The following is a 13,591-nucleotide window of genomic DNA, read 5'->3' on the forward strand; positions in this document are numbered from 1 at the left end:
TGCGGCCCTTCTTGGGGGCGCGCTGCGGGATCTCGGGGGTGTTTGTGGGCGTGGGGGTGTTGCCGGGTTTAGGGGGGTGGTGCTGCCATCTTTCGGGGTGTTTGGCAGCGTTGCGGGGCTTGGGAGATGCTGCCAGGCGTAGGCGGTGTTGCCAGTTCGAGGAGTGTTGCTGTGCTTGGTGTTTCCGGCTTTGGGGAATGCAGTGAATTTTAGGGGGTGCTTTTTGGGGTGGTGATGGTGGTGTTTTGGGGGAGAGGTGTTGCTGGTTTKGGGGGAGTGTTTCTGGGTTTAGACTTTTTTCTGGACTTTGGGAATGTAGCCAGGTCTAGGGGGTGTTGCTGGATTTGGAGCGTGCTGCCACATTTGAGGTGTGTGGGGAGGGATTCTGGATCTGCCAATTTTAGGTGGTTTTGTGGGGTTAGGGGTGTTTCTGGATTTAGAGTATGCAGACAGCTTTTGCGGCGGGTGCCATGAGGTTTGGGGGGGAGTTCTGGATTTCACGGTTGTTTCTGGTTTGGGGGAATATTGCCAGGTGTCAGGGTATTTCTGGATTGAAGGGTGTTTCTGGGTTTGGGGGATGGTGCCAGGTGTAGGGGCTGCCTGAGTGAGCCGCTAACCTGAACACCAGTGATTAATGAAGAGCTGTTTTCTGACCTGAGCATGTGAGCTTTGCAGCTGAGCTGTTTCCCTGCTGCATTCATCACCTTCACCCTGCAGAGAGCTGGAGGACTCAGTCAATAGCTACTGGACAAAACCCTGTTTGCTGACCCGGCTTCCAACCCTTGTTGTCCGTCTTGTCTTGGCTCAGTTTAAGATCTGGCTTCACCTCGGGTGTTTGTTCTACTCTTTTGCTGGAAGCTGCCTTCCTTTGGCAAGAGAAGGGAGTTTAACCCATGGCCAAACTCAGAGCCAGGCCTGATTGCTGGAGCTGGTGGGGCTGGATTTGCATTAACACAGTGAATCACAAATTGGAGTGGTGCAGGGGCAGATGCGTGTTCCCCTGCACTACCCTTTCTCTGGCTGTTGCAAGCAGCATGTGCTTCAATGGAAAAAAATCCCTGGCAAGGGCAACCCTGCCAGCCAGTGTATCTTGTACAAAGCTGGGCACTGGTGATGGTTTTGCTGCACTCTCAGACTGGGTAGTCAGGTCATTTCGGCAGCTTGGATACAGGGCTGGCCACCCTTGAGAAAAGCTAGGAGCACCCAAAGGTGTTTTTGACTTGCCATTTCTGATGTGAAATCATGCCTCGTGTGCTGAAAGTACTTTTTTCTAAAAGTACTTTTGATACACATTGTGTTTGATATGTGTGTGATACACATTTTGCTGACTGTTCTGCTTTGGTAGTAAATGATGTGATTCTGTTTATAGTTTAGTTGTTTTTGTTTTATTCCTTTGCTGTTTTAAATATCTGATGTAAATCATTCAGGGTTGTTGGTACAGCCTGTTTTTAGCATTGTTTCTGCTGTTTTGCTCAGTAGTGCTGTACTAGGGAACTAAGTGTGTTCCGGTTTTGCTAGTTAGCTGGGTAGCTCTGGTGGAAAGAGGCTTTAAGAAATCCTATCTCAAATCTAGCTGAAGCTTAAGCGATCTTCTGTCAGTGGACTTCCTGTGGTGCTTACATCACTTGGCAAGTTCCTTGACTTTTCTTGGGTTCTCTTTAGTTTCTGTTCTGTGTGAAACTGGTGGCAAGCATTTAGTTCCTGCAGTTGTTGCTTCTATTGCATTTTTCTATCGCTTTTTGCCACAAAGCGGTTTGTCAGACAGCTGTCTACTGAAGGACACTTCTAGTGATGGTTGGCTATCTGGAAATAAGCTAACATTTTTTTAAGCCAGATAGAACTGGCAACTTGCATTTATTCTTCTCTACCAGCTTTGCTTTAGTCCTGTTTTGTCCTGGCACATAACAGATTGGCTCTGATAGCATTGTTTGTATTCTGGTGATTCTAGGAAAGATTGTGACTTTTCAGTCTAGTGCTAGGTTTTCCTGTATTTACCTATATCACATCTTGTCCCTGTAAAACTGTTGATCTCAGGGTCTTCTGCTTTGTAATCAATGGTATTCTTTTTCAGTCTGGCTTATCTGCGTTTTTTTTCCTTTATTCACTGAATAATCTGTTAAAAGGAAAATTAACCAGATGTGTATTCCTATCTTAAAGAGCACGCTATGGGAGAGAAACATGGAAGTGCCTCATCAGGACAAGTGTAAAAATGCACTGTGGTTGCTGATTTCAGCTGTCTTTGACACTGGTCGTTTCTGTAACCCTGTGCTAGCTCAGTGCTTAGGTTTAGTTCAGTTGCTTAGAGTGTGGTGCTAAAAATGCCAAGGTCACGAGTTTAATCCCCGTATGGGCCACTCGTTTGAGGGTTGGACTAGATGATCTCCAGAGATCCCTTCCAACCTTACCGATTCTATGAACTCAAACTCAGTACCGAGGTTGCCTGTGTTGGTTGTCTGGGTTGGTTCCATCTGTGCCTTTGGTTGGTGTGCAGTCTGTGTGTTTGGCTGGGGTATAGCTTAATGCCTTATTTGGTAGGCTGATTTTTCCACTTCKTGAAGACTTTTGATCTGTTGGACTGGTGGGATTGAGAACAGGGCTGACAGCTTGCTTTGATCAACCTCTTGGGCTGTTGTATGATGTTGTAGTTAATACAAGGACTCTGATTACTATTTGGCCTATCTCTGTTGTTCAGTCCAGGTACATCTAACTCCAAGAAGAGGGAAGTGTAAAGGCAAGATTCTCCTCAGGAAGCTTTGTTCCAGGTGTCCATGTGTCTTATGTCCACTCGGGAATTGTTGCCTGTGAAAAATGACGTCRAAAGGTGCCGGGACAGCTTTTTCAAGGAAGAATTACAGGCTTAGCACTGAACCGGAGAAGTCCAAGGTCACAGGTATGGGCCCGTCCATGTACAGGCCATGTAGAAGCAGGATCACTGTGGATGAGGGGTAAACACCCCCTGCCTCTCTTTAGGTCAGCTGCCTTCTGAGTGTGATGAGGCTGAGTTCAGGTAAACCCCTGAACTGAGATGAGCTGTTGGGAGGACCATTCCTGCAGTACTAAGAACTCTACCAGAACCTCATGCAGCAGTGCCCTTTCTTCAGCGTACAGCTGTGCCTCTTGAGGCCACAGAGGTGGTGTTGCCTGTCTTTGTCCCATCTGATTCGACTAGTTCCCCTTCCAGCATGGACAGGTTTTCAGATTTGACATTTCCTAGAAATGGATTACATCTGCTAGGCAATCCATTTCCTCTTGAACTGACCAATCTGGCAGAAGTGTGCTTGTGAGACTATGAATCTGTGTTTGACGGCTCTGTTGCATTCAGTAATTAAGCTGCATTAATATGATACTGGGGATTGTTTTGCACAACAAAACCTAAAATGAGGCACACATCATTAGAGCAAGTTGTGGGTTAGATCAGATGAGTGCGCCTGCAAGCCCTTCTGTTTCAGCCGCTTCCATGGTATAGTTAAAAGATGGAGATACCTAAAACATTCAGGGTATGAACATGACATCAGGAATTGCAATAGTGATAAAATTATTTTTTTTAAACTGAAATTGGATTTCCACCTCAAGCTTTTGAAGTCTACATTATCTGAAATTAACGTTGCAGGGTTCTCAGATGTAGTTCCACCTATGAGGACCCAACTTGTAGCTTCCCATTTGCTATAGTAGAGCAGCTCAAATCAGACAGAGCCCTTGTCTTGGAGATGTACTCAATAATGCTGAGCTCTAGGGCGGCTAGTGAAGACAATGAAAAGATGAATGACTTTCTGATGCTGKTTTTTTCACTGTGGTGATCTGCAAATTTGAACGTTATTTCTCAGTTATTAATTTCTCCCTTGTTCCTAAAATTAATGTTTCTGACTTTATCTTCTAACTCCCAAAGCTTATTTTGCTTCTGTTTTTCACAAGGGATTGTGAACAGCAGGCTGCTGAATGATTATCTGCATCGCATCTTCACCAGTGCTGATGGGATCCAGCCTGCAGCTGCTTACAGGTAGTGGACTTCTCATTCATTAGATGGCAAGTGATGCTGTATCAGTCCCCAGATACACAATACTGTGGTGAAAGGAGAGATCTTTTAGTGCCACACAATGATCTTGCTTAAAAGCACAGCAGTGCCGTGGTGCAGAAATTACTCTTTAGTCTTGCTGTTCAGTGTTTTTTTTTCTTTTTCAAATTGCAGCTTTCCAGGAAGGAGACTTCCAAAATTTCTGTGTAAACCTAATAGATTTAATCACTAGGCAGTGCTTTTGCAATAAGCAGACAAATAGGCATTGACCTTATCATTCTTGTTCCTCCTCTGCTTGTATAGGTAAGTAGAAGTGCAGAATGCAAAGGTTTTAGGTGCAGTAATGAAAACTAGGTCATCAACGCCCTGCAAGGTTATTACTGATGTATCGAATACCAAACATTTCTTAGGCTACATAACTGTTGGTACTGTTGGTACTTTTGTTACTAGAACCCACCAAAGGAAAAGAAATGCAAAGTTCCTGTTTAGTGTCTGTCCTTCTTTTCATTTTTTTTCAATTCTCCTTTACCTTGTAGCCCAGAAACTTGCAGCTTTGGCTGAGAAAAATTTCCTTTGCATTTAGCTGTTTCTCCGGAGGCAAGTCAGACAGGTTCAGTGCAAATACAAGTGTTGTAAGAACAAGACAAGCATGTAGCTCCTGCTGACCAACCACAGTGCAGAGCAGCTGGGGTCACATTCCACAGRCTATACTTAGCTACTGCCAGCTCAAATGTGCACTTAGAGCTGCTAAAAATAGCTCTTGGTGAGCTAAGGGTTTTGTAGAGGGGAGGCAAAGTGGGTCGTATTACTTTGCCACAAGCTCTCCTGCCAGCATACCTTGGAATATTCCATTTGCCCAGTTTGGGTTTTCAATGCTTCTGTGTCTTTGCCCAGTGATTAATGACTTGAAAGCACAGAAGTGATAGTTTGTTAGACTAGTCTTTCCCTCTCTCTCTTTTTTTTTTTCCTCCTTTCTAACTTCCTGGAATTGACTATTTGGTAGAAAGCCCAGAAGCAGCCAAGTAGGTCTTGAAAACAAAATTTCCAATATGGGAGCAAGTTTTATAGTCTGATATCTTGTCTTTGGGGGCCTAAATTCCTGATAGGGGCACTTGCTGCAGTGTCTAGCTGTCTTAAGCTGTTCTCACCTCCCTCTAGAACTTCTCTGTGCTAGCTGTTGATTAAGTTGCTTTGTTGAAGCCAGCACCTGTCACACCGACCCAAATTGCTTCTTTGATTCCATTTTTTTTGCATCTTCACATCCAGCAGGCTTTCAGAAGGTCCCTCACCATGGTGTTTTAGGGAAACCTCTAGGCCTGGAGAAGAGGGAAGGTTGCTTCACAGATGATTTTAGAAATGGGAAACAGGCATAGGAGTAGCTAGTGACTCTCACAGTAAAGGGAAGTGATGCAATGTAATCTGTATTGTGGCCTGTATCCTTAAATGATTTGAAAAGAGGATGAGTGTGAGGTGGCAAAGTTTTGCTGTTATTATGAAGTTATTTAGAATGACAAGAAGGTAGGGTGGCTGTGAGTTAGTGACTGGATGGTGAAATGGTCAGTGAAACTCAGCGTAGGGAAATGTAAAGTGATGCACTGAAAGAGGAATAGGCCCAACTTTGCACATAAAATGATGGGCCTTGAACTGATTGTTACTGCTTAGGAGTGAGATTGTGGGAAAATAGAAACTTAAGTCTTTAGTCATAAAAGAAAACAAATAGAAAGTTAGGAATTCTTAGGAAAGGGATGCAGGACAGAGAAGATCATTGTGCTGCTGAACGAATTAGTGTTTTGTCCGGATCTTGAGTGCTGTGTGATTCTGGTCTCATCAACTTCAAAAGATTATTTTAGAGCTGCAGAAGCCTTGGAGAAGAGTAAGAGCACCTGTTGCAAGTCTGGAATGGCTCCTGTACAAGGAACAGCTAAGTAAACTTAGCCTTTAAAAGAGGTAACTGGTGATGGGGGTGGAGGGCATGATATGAGAGAGATCTCTAAAACAGTGGCCTAGAGGGAGTGCACGAAAGAAGAGACTTCTCCAGTACAAGAAGCATGAAGAGAAAATGTTATTGGCTGTAGTCAGAGAGAAGATGCTGAGCTAGGTCAACCTTTGTCTGACCTACTGCAGCTGCTGGAAGTTCTTCTCATTTGCTATTATAAGGTACTTTAGGAAAAGAACTAATTCTGACTTATGTTGTTGCAGTACAGTGCTGGTTGCAGTAAAGTTGTGGTCTGTAGTTGTTAATATGACAGGGTTGTTAGTTTTCTTACTGCCACAATATACTCCTGAGCTGCCTGAAGACCTTAATATTCTTTGTTAACGAGTTTGCTTGCTCACACTGTTTTTTGTCCTTGGCTCATTCGTCAGTCTAGCATACTCAGACTAATGACAAGAAACACACATAAACAGAGCTTTCTGCTTCACATCTAGCAGCACAGGACAGTGCTGACTCATGTGAATGGACTGAAAGTCTTTAAAACTTGGAGAACGGAGAGTTTTCAGAAAATCTCCTGTGTATGTTTATTCCCTAGAAAGCATCTGACGTTCCAGAACCTGCAGGAGCACCTTGACCGATTGCTGGCAGAGGAAAACAGCCTTGAAGACAGCCGAGGTAAGAGATACGGAGTGTTTGCCCAGTTTGTGCTTTTTGGTGTACTGCCTTACTGGGAGGACAAGTTGTTTTGTGAAAGGCAGTTTCCTCAGCGAGCGTTGTTCTGCCCTTCTGTGCTCTCGTTTATTGTCTCTGTAAATCCTGCCTACTCATCAGTTATCCTTGAAGTAGGTCTACTTGTAGCTGCAAGAGGCATATTTCCAGTCAAGCTGTTGACTGGTTGCTTTCAAAACAATTTGGGGGCAAAAATTGGAGCTATTTTACTGGTTGTGATGGGCTAAGCCCTTACTGTGACCAGTTGTAGAATACTATTCTCGCAGGGAAAGGCAGAGGCTTGTTGACGGTTCCTGTGATCTGCTTCTTCTGTGGGTGTTTCTTTTGGGCCTTAGGTTGTTACCTGTATTCTTGCTCACATCTCTTCCTCTTTGAGTTAGGATGTGGCAGAATGCAATCTGGCTCTTCTTCTAAAAAGAAGACTTTTTTCTTGCTGCCTGCTATCAGAGCCTGGCTTGTTATGTGATACATTGGCCCAATATCTGGCTCAGAGTTTACTTCGACCTTTGAGCTTTGCAGGACTGAATTTTTCCGGTGATGTGGAAAACTTAACATATGACCTGACTGCTGTATAACTAAGACCTTACGTGTTGCTGTGAAAACTTCCTTTTGAATCTCTCTTGTGTCTCCTTTCCTGAGGTTCCTGTGGTCTGTGGGTAACGTTATTTTAGTCCTCTACCGCTGTAGTAGAATTCAGATGCTGTTGTGGTCTGGCTGGTGGCACTCATCAGGTGTACTGTTAAATCCTGCACAACTTTCCCTAACAAGTTTTCCTGCAACTCTTCTTTCAGATCAGGTAGCAGAGGGCCGGCTTGGTCCCTCTACTGTGGTGTTGGACCACACAAGCGGTTTTGAGGGGCTCCTGCTGGTTGATGATGACTTACTCGGGGTGAGTGTGATGCTGATGCAGTAGGAAATGGTCGTGTGGGACTAAAAGAACTTTGGGCTTCTCAGTTTGTTCTTCGTACCAGATCCCTGTCATTGACTTTGGAGCAAGTTGTTTAATGGAGTCTACCCAGGAAGCTGAGGGCTCCTGGAAGACACGGGCTCTCCCATGGGAACAGGTYTAGCAGTGCCTCTTAGTCTCAACAAGCTCTGAGTGGAGCTGTGAGAACAGGGGAGTGTTCACTGGACCTGCAGCTCACTGAAGAGCTTGGCTAAGTAGGGGAAGGAACAGCAGCCAGCTTTCTAGTGCCTCCCTTCAGCAGACTGCCTATTCCTTCCTTCCTTCCAGTCTTCTTTCACAGTGGTGAGAGGCTGAGGATGAGGCCAAGCATCACTGCTATTTTGACATGTTCCTTTCTCCTTCCTTTCTATTGAATTTCCTCCTTGCTCCTTAGCTTTTGTTCCTCCTAAAGAGAAACAGTATCAATACAAGAATCCTTTCCTACTTCAGCAATTTCTGCATTTCTTTCCACCCTCAGTGAGCCCATACTGTGCTTTAATCCACGTGTCCTTCTCTCCTCTGCAGAGAAGAGTGCTCTGATCTTCCATTTCCCTTTGAGCACACACTGTTGCTTTTCTTGGTAGTAGCTGGAACTTACTCCCATGTCAGATCAGACTGGCTTGCCTGTGAATTCACCGTTGCTACCTTCATCTCTTCCTCATGGTCTGTCCTAAGATTGGGAAAATCAGGAGCTAACTGTGTATCTGTGCAGTGTGTTAAGTACCTACTTGTCCTGGGCTTTAGTCTGGACATACTGAATATATAATTTTGTTTCAACTTAGGTCTGAGATTCAGCTATCTTTCCTGAATAATAGTTATTTTTGTATGCTGTCACAATTCCCTGGGAACCTGTGTATTACCATGTGGCCCTTGTACTTCTGCTGTGCTGCAGTGTTTCACTGGGATTTATTTATGATTTACAGTTCATAGATGAACTGCTGGGAGGACCTTGGATGGTTCCTCAGGCCCTGCCGGCCCTGCTTGCAGCTGCTGCGATGAGGAAGCCTCTTCCCTGTGCTGTGCTCTGTGAATAGTTCTTCATTCTGTCATGTTTTTTTTTTTTTTTTTTTTTTTTGAGGCCTAGGATGGAGGGAATGGGTAGGGCTGGGCAAAGTTGCCGGTTTTGTCTACCTTTAAAAAATCTTTTGTTTGTTGGTCCAGGTGATTGGCCACAGTAACTTCGGCTCCATCAGGGCCACTACATGCGTGTATAAAGGTAAGCAGATAAGCAGATGATGCTTTGAGAAAAAGGCTCGAGAAAGCATGTGTGGAGAATTACACCACCAGAGAGCTCAGGAAATCTTAAATGTGCTATAGTTCCAGATCTGTGTCCTCTTTTTCCCCAATTCATCCACTATCTTTTCCAGGAAGTTGGAAGGACAGAGGATTGTGTGATGAGTGCAGAGTGCAGAGGTTGGGAGGGGAATGCCAGGGAATTCTCAAAACTCCTTTGTATGTCACCTTCTTTTCTGTGGGGACAGTGGCAGACGCTGCTTCTCTTAACTGTGGGCTAAGTGGCATAGATTTAGTGTGTGGCACCTCTCTTCCATTTCTAGGGAAATGGATCTACGAGGTGCTCATCTCCTCCCAAGGGCTCATGCAGATTGGCTGGTGTACGCTCAGCTGCAGATTTAACCAGGAGGTATTGTAACTGCTGCACGCAGTACATGGCTACTCTGTGCTCCTCCACTGCTTATTAGGTCAGTATGGAGCACCATATCAGCACCGTGCTCCTGACCTACTSTATTCTGCACCCACCATATGCAGTAGAAATGCCAGGTCTGCTGCTAACAGATCTGTACTAGACTCTCTGGTCTGTGTTCACAGGCTGGTGCCTAGTGTGAACATCATGCACATTGGGTGTGTTGCTGTGCTTTTGCTGCACGTAGCCACTGCTGCATTTATATGTTGCTTTTTGGCTGGCATCTTCTCCAGAGAGCATGCAGATCTGCAACGCTGGCAGCTTGTCTAAGGGTGACCCTCAGCAGCCAGTGTTACGGAGCTTTTTGTCTAGAAGAGGCAGGCCCAGTTCAAATCTTCYCAGGCACTGGATGGGATATTTGATTTATTTATTCATATTTGTTGTGATTAAGGCCTTTCAGCTGCAGARTTTCACTAACTTGCCACTCCCCCTGCTTGAGAGGGGAGATGATGGCAACCTGGAGGGCTGCTTTGATAGAAGTTGGAAATGAAGTATGCCAGCATTCTTCTGACCCAGTAATAAATAGGGAATGGTGTATTTCTCTGATGCAAAAATCATAGGCTGTTGTTTTCATTCTTAGAATAAGGGCTTTGCCCAGGCAGAGCACAAGTGCTGTTGATTGCTCTTCCTGTTTGCTGCTCCTCCTGTGAAGCTGCTTTTTGCAGTGATAGGGATCCTCTGTGGCTCTATGCTTGGTCAAGTCTGAGTCTCCTCTTTTATACTTTGGTGCAGGAAGGAGTCGGAGATACACCAGATTCCTATGCTTACGATGGAAACAGGGTGCGCAAGTGGAACGTGACTACTACCAACTATGGCAAAGTGAGTAATCATCCAGGGAAGAGAGGGATCGGTATATTGTGAAGAGAAGAAAACAGGTAGCTCCTTTCACTCACTGGCTTCTGCTGGGTGCTGTGAAATACCCTTGAACTGTTCAGTCTGCTTCAATTCTGTTGGGAAGGCTACATGCCAGCACCGATTTGTACCAAACAGGTTCTGGACATGCTCTGTGGGTGCTTTGTTTAGCAGCCCTAGCAGACTGATTATCAGCACAGTGCTGCTCTTCATCTCTGGAAGGCTTAGGTTCTTTGTAGCACATCAGRGGATGGTGCAGTGTTGAGGCGAATGTAAGTCTGATCCTGATGCTGGAGGGAAGAACAGCCCAACTAGTGACTTATGTACAGCTCTCAGAAGTGCCAGAAAACACTACATGAGCTGCTGTGAGAAGGAGCTGTCCCTCCTTCCACCCTAAATCACAAAAGGGTAGCTGTATTGCAGTCTTTCTTCTGGTATGGAAACAATCTGGATAAATGTCTAACCTTTTTTCTCCTTTTCCTGCAGTCTTGGGCAGCAGGTGACATCGTCAGCTGTCTGATAGACCTTGATGAGGGCACCATTGCTTTCTGCTTGTAAGCAACTTTGCCTAGTTCCCTGCTGTGCTGATGGCTGTCTGTAATATAAAGGTTTCCTCACTACTCAGCAGGTTGCTGGGCCCTACTTTTGCCCTCTCCCCTTTAAATTCCTTTAGTTCCAGTCTTTGGTTATCTAGTTTGTGTTCAGAAGCGATGTAAAAGGGCTGCTGAGTCTCCTAAGTTCAGGTGAGAACAGTTGCTTGAGCTGCTAAGTTTGTGTAGTTTCCTAGGATTTTGGAAGGGAGGGCATCTCCCGTGATTCTGATACCACAGTTCACTGAGCCACATTGATTGCTTTTGTGGACARTGTAGGCTTTGCCTGTCCTAGACGCACTGAGAGTTGTGGAATGGCTGATAAATCTCCAGCCTATATCTCCAGTGCACAGTGAGCAGCAGCCAGCCTAAATAAGAATTGGTTTTGGGCCCTAAACCGCAGCCTGAAATAAGTCATCCTGAGTTAAAAGCTGTCAGATGCTTGTTAGCATCTTTCAGAGAAGAGAAGAGTAGACTGAGAACTATATCCTTCTATTTCCATTGACCTCAAACAGATTAAGCCAAAAATGTCACCTGTCTTTAAAACAACCTACTGGTCAGGTATCTCTTAAGGATCTGGGTTGCCTTTGGAGCTGAATGGGGGTCTGCATACTSTGTAGACTCCAGAGCCTTCCTGTGCCATCATATAAAAATGTACTTCCAGGGAACTTGCTCAGCAAAGCTGAGATGTTTACTTATGTGCCAGGTCAAGGGTGAGGAGAGGCATGACTGGCTGATGTATCCTTGTTGGCAGGCTGCTGGGAGGGGAACAGAAGAATACCTGAATTACCTAGCTGACCTCCAAACCCTCCTAGTGTGGCTAACATCTTGTGGTTTTTCCTTCTTTCAGGAATGGCATATCTCTGGGAACAGCTTTTGATAGTATCACAAGGGGTGCTGGAATGGCTTACTTCCCTGCCATCAGCCTCTCGTTCAAAGAGTCCGTTGCTTTTAACTTCGGCAGCCGTCCACTCCGATATCCTTTGGCTGCAGGGAGAGAAGGTTTGAAGGGGAAAGAGCCGGTCCTGAGACCATCCTTGGAAACTGTAGAATATACATACCTGAGTGCACTCCCTTCTCTTGGCACTTTTGCTCAAGGTAGGATCAAAGAGAGAAATCAGACATCCCTCAGCTGGAGCAGAACTGCAAGACACATGAACAGCGTTGTCAATCCCTGACAGTTTCTGAAATGAGATTTACTTTCTGCTCTGAAGCAACAGCTAATGCAGTAGCAGAGGGCTGCCTGTTCCCAGGCACTTAGATCCTGCCAAGATCTCTTGTCTCCTAATGCAGCTGTACTTCTAAGCATTGTGACCTGAGGTCTGTTCTGCCTCCCAGCCACACAGGACCTCTGACATGGCAGAAGCATTGCCTGCTGCTTTCCTATGCAAAAGCTGAGATGTGCACCTGCTATCAGAGAAGTCCTGAATGTGCCTGTTGATTAGCTGTAGTGGAGACTTCTGTCRGTGTTTCTGATGAGAGCACAAGTGTGCTCTGAAATATTTACTGCTTGCAATATTGAAAAAGTGGGGAAAAGAACCTGTGGCTTTTCAGCCATTTGGAAATGTACTGTGGTGTGAATTGTGACCAAGGCACACATGAGTAAAAAGTAAAGTAGAGGTATGCTCCTTTTCTTGCATGAACAGAGGAAGACCTGAAACGATCAGATTGCATTTTACCTTAACACTTGCCTACCTATCCAGTGGAAGGCTACCGCCCTTTGCAAGATCCTCCTGTTGCAGACCTAGTGAAGGCTCGCAAGCTGTTAGGCTACCTGAAGAATGTGATCCATACTGGGATAGATGTGACGGTAGGCTAGTGTTACCGGGCAGGTCTGTGACACACTGTGCTGGGAAACGTGGTTCTGCATTTCTCAGTATGTGCTGGCAGCTCAAATGTTTCTGTACACCTGAGAGTCTAAACACTTGCAAGCTTTTGCATGGGGCATGCACGTCCCTGGAGCTCTTCAGCCTGCGAGGTGGGATTCCTAATAGTTCCATCCTGAGGGTTAGATCAGATTATATTGCAATATATTGTTGTTCTCAGTGCTGTAAAGCTTCTTTTCTGGTGTGCAAGGGGTCGTGTTTGTTAGGGCCAGAACTGCTAGATTTGATTTTGTTGCCATGCAAGAAACTCATCTATAGCCTGAACTTTTTGCTGGGTATCCTGGTACTGTGATGTGTGGTCACATTCTGGCAGGTCTACCTTGAAAACTGTTTTGACCATAGCATTGCCCACTAAGAAATATGTTTTTTTTTTCCACTACAATGAAAGATGGAATGATTATACCCACAGCATAGGGAATGCCATCTGCTATGGTCAAGGTTTGAGTGGAAGMCTGGTTTGCATGGTGTTTGCTGCTCTACAAGGACTCACATCTACAATAATCTTTTGCACTCAAGCCATTTTAGAAAAACAGATCATTGAGGTGTGTGCATGGGACTGATACTAACTGACATTTGGGCTGAGCTAGAGCTCTCCAGAAGCGTGGACCTGGCTTCTTTGCTGTCCTAAACTCCCACATTCAAGCTTTGTAGTATAATCAGGCATAAGATAGCAAACAGTGGCTGCTTTGGGCCTCTAGTTCATTCAGTCATTGGCATTTGGGTGCAGTGGGCTGGATCTAAGCCATGTGTTTCTCTGGGTCTGTCATTGCAGGAGGGGAAGCTGGTGGAGAAGGACACATCCATGTGGCAGCTGCAGGGAGAACCCACAGTGCTGATTACATTAGCCCACATCTTCAATTACTTTGCCCCTCTCATGGTGAGTTTTGCCTGCCCATTGAAAGTTTCTGAAGGTACCTGTTACTGTGCTTATGAGAGGAGGC

General features: G+C 45.3%; 1 protein-coding gene across 1 annotated transcript in view; it reads left to right on the forward strand.

Moving 5' to 3' along the window:
- The first annotated feature begins 263 nt into the window (after nucleotides 1-263).
- The window catches only part of RNF123 (ring finger protein 123), a 58,816-nt gene continuing 45,488 nt past the window's right edge, over nucleotides 264-13,591 (forward strand). Inside the window, exons 1-11 of the mRNA XM_085313400.1 lie at nucleotides 264-2,890; nucleotides 3,913-3,997; nucleotides 6,541-6,620; nucleotides 7,466-7,563; nucleotides 8,782-8,836; nucleotides 9,177-9,262; nucleotides 10,055-10,141; nucleotides 10,661-10,728; nucleotides 11,615-11,740; nucleotides 12,460-12,574; nucleotides 13,423-13,527. Of these exons, the coding sequence (XP_085169526.1) occupies nucleotides 2,809-2,890; nucleotides 3,913-3,997; nucleotides 6,541-6,620; nucleotides 7,466-7,563; nucleotides 8,782-8,836; nucleotides 9,177-9,262; nucleotides 10,055-10,141; nucleotides 10,661-10,728; nucleotides 11,615-11,740; nucleotides 12,460-12,574; nucleotides 13,423-13,527 (987 nt within the window). The 5' untranslated portion in view covers nucleotides 264-2,808. The remainder of the gene's footprint in view (nucleotides 2,891-3,912; nucleotides 3,998-6,540; nucleotides 6,621-7,465; nucleotides 7,564-8,781; nucleotides 8,837-9,176; nucleotides 9,263-10,054; nucleotides 10,142-10,660; nucleotides 10,729-11,614; nucleotides 11,741-12,459; nucleotides 12,575-13,422; nucleotides 13,528-13,591) is intronic.

This window comes from Rhea americana, unplaced genomic scaffold, assembly GCF_003343005.1.
Source record: "Rhea americana isolate MKP2758 unplaced genomic scaffold, rheAme1 scaffold_384, whole genome shotgun sequence".
Lineage (NCBI taxonomy): Eukaryota > Metazoa > Chordata > Aves > Rheiformes > Rheidae > Rhea > Rhea americana.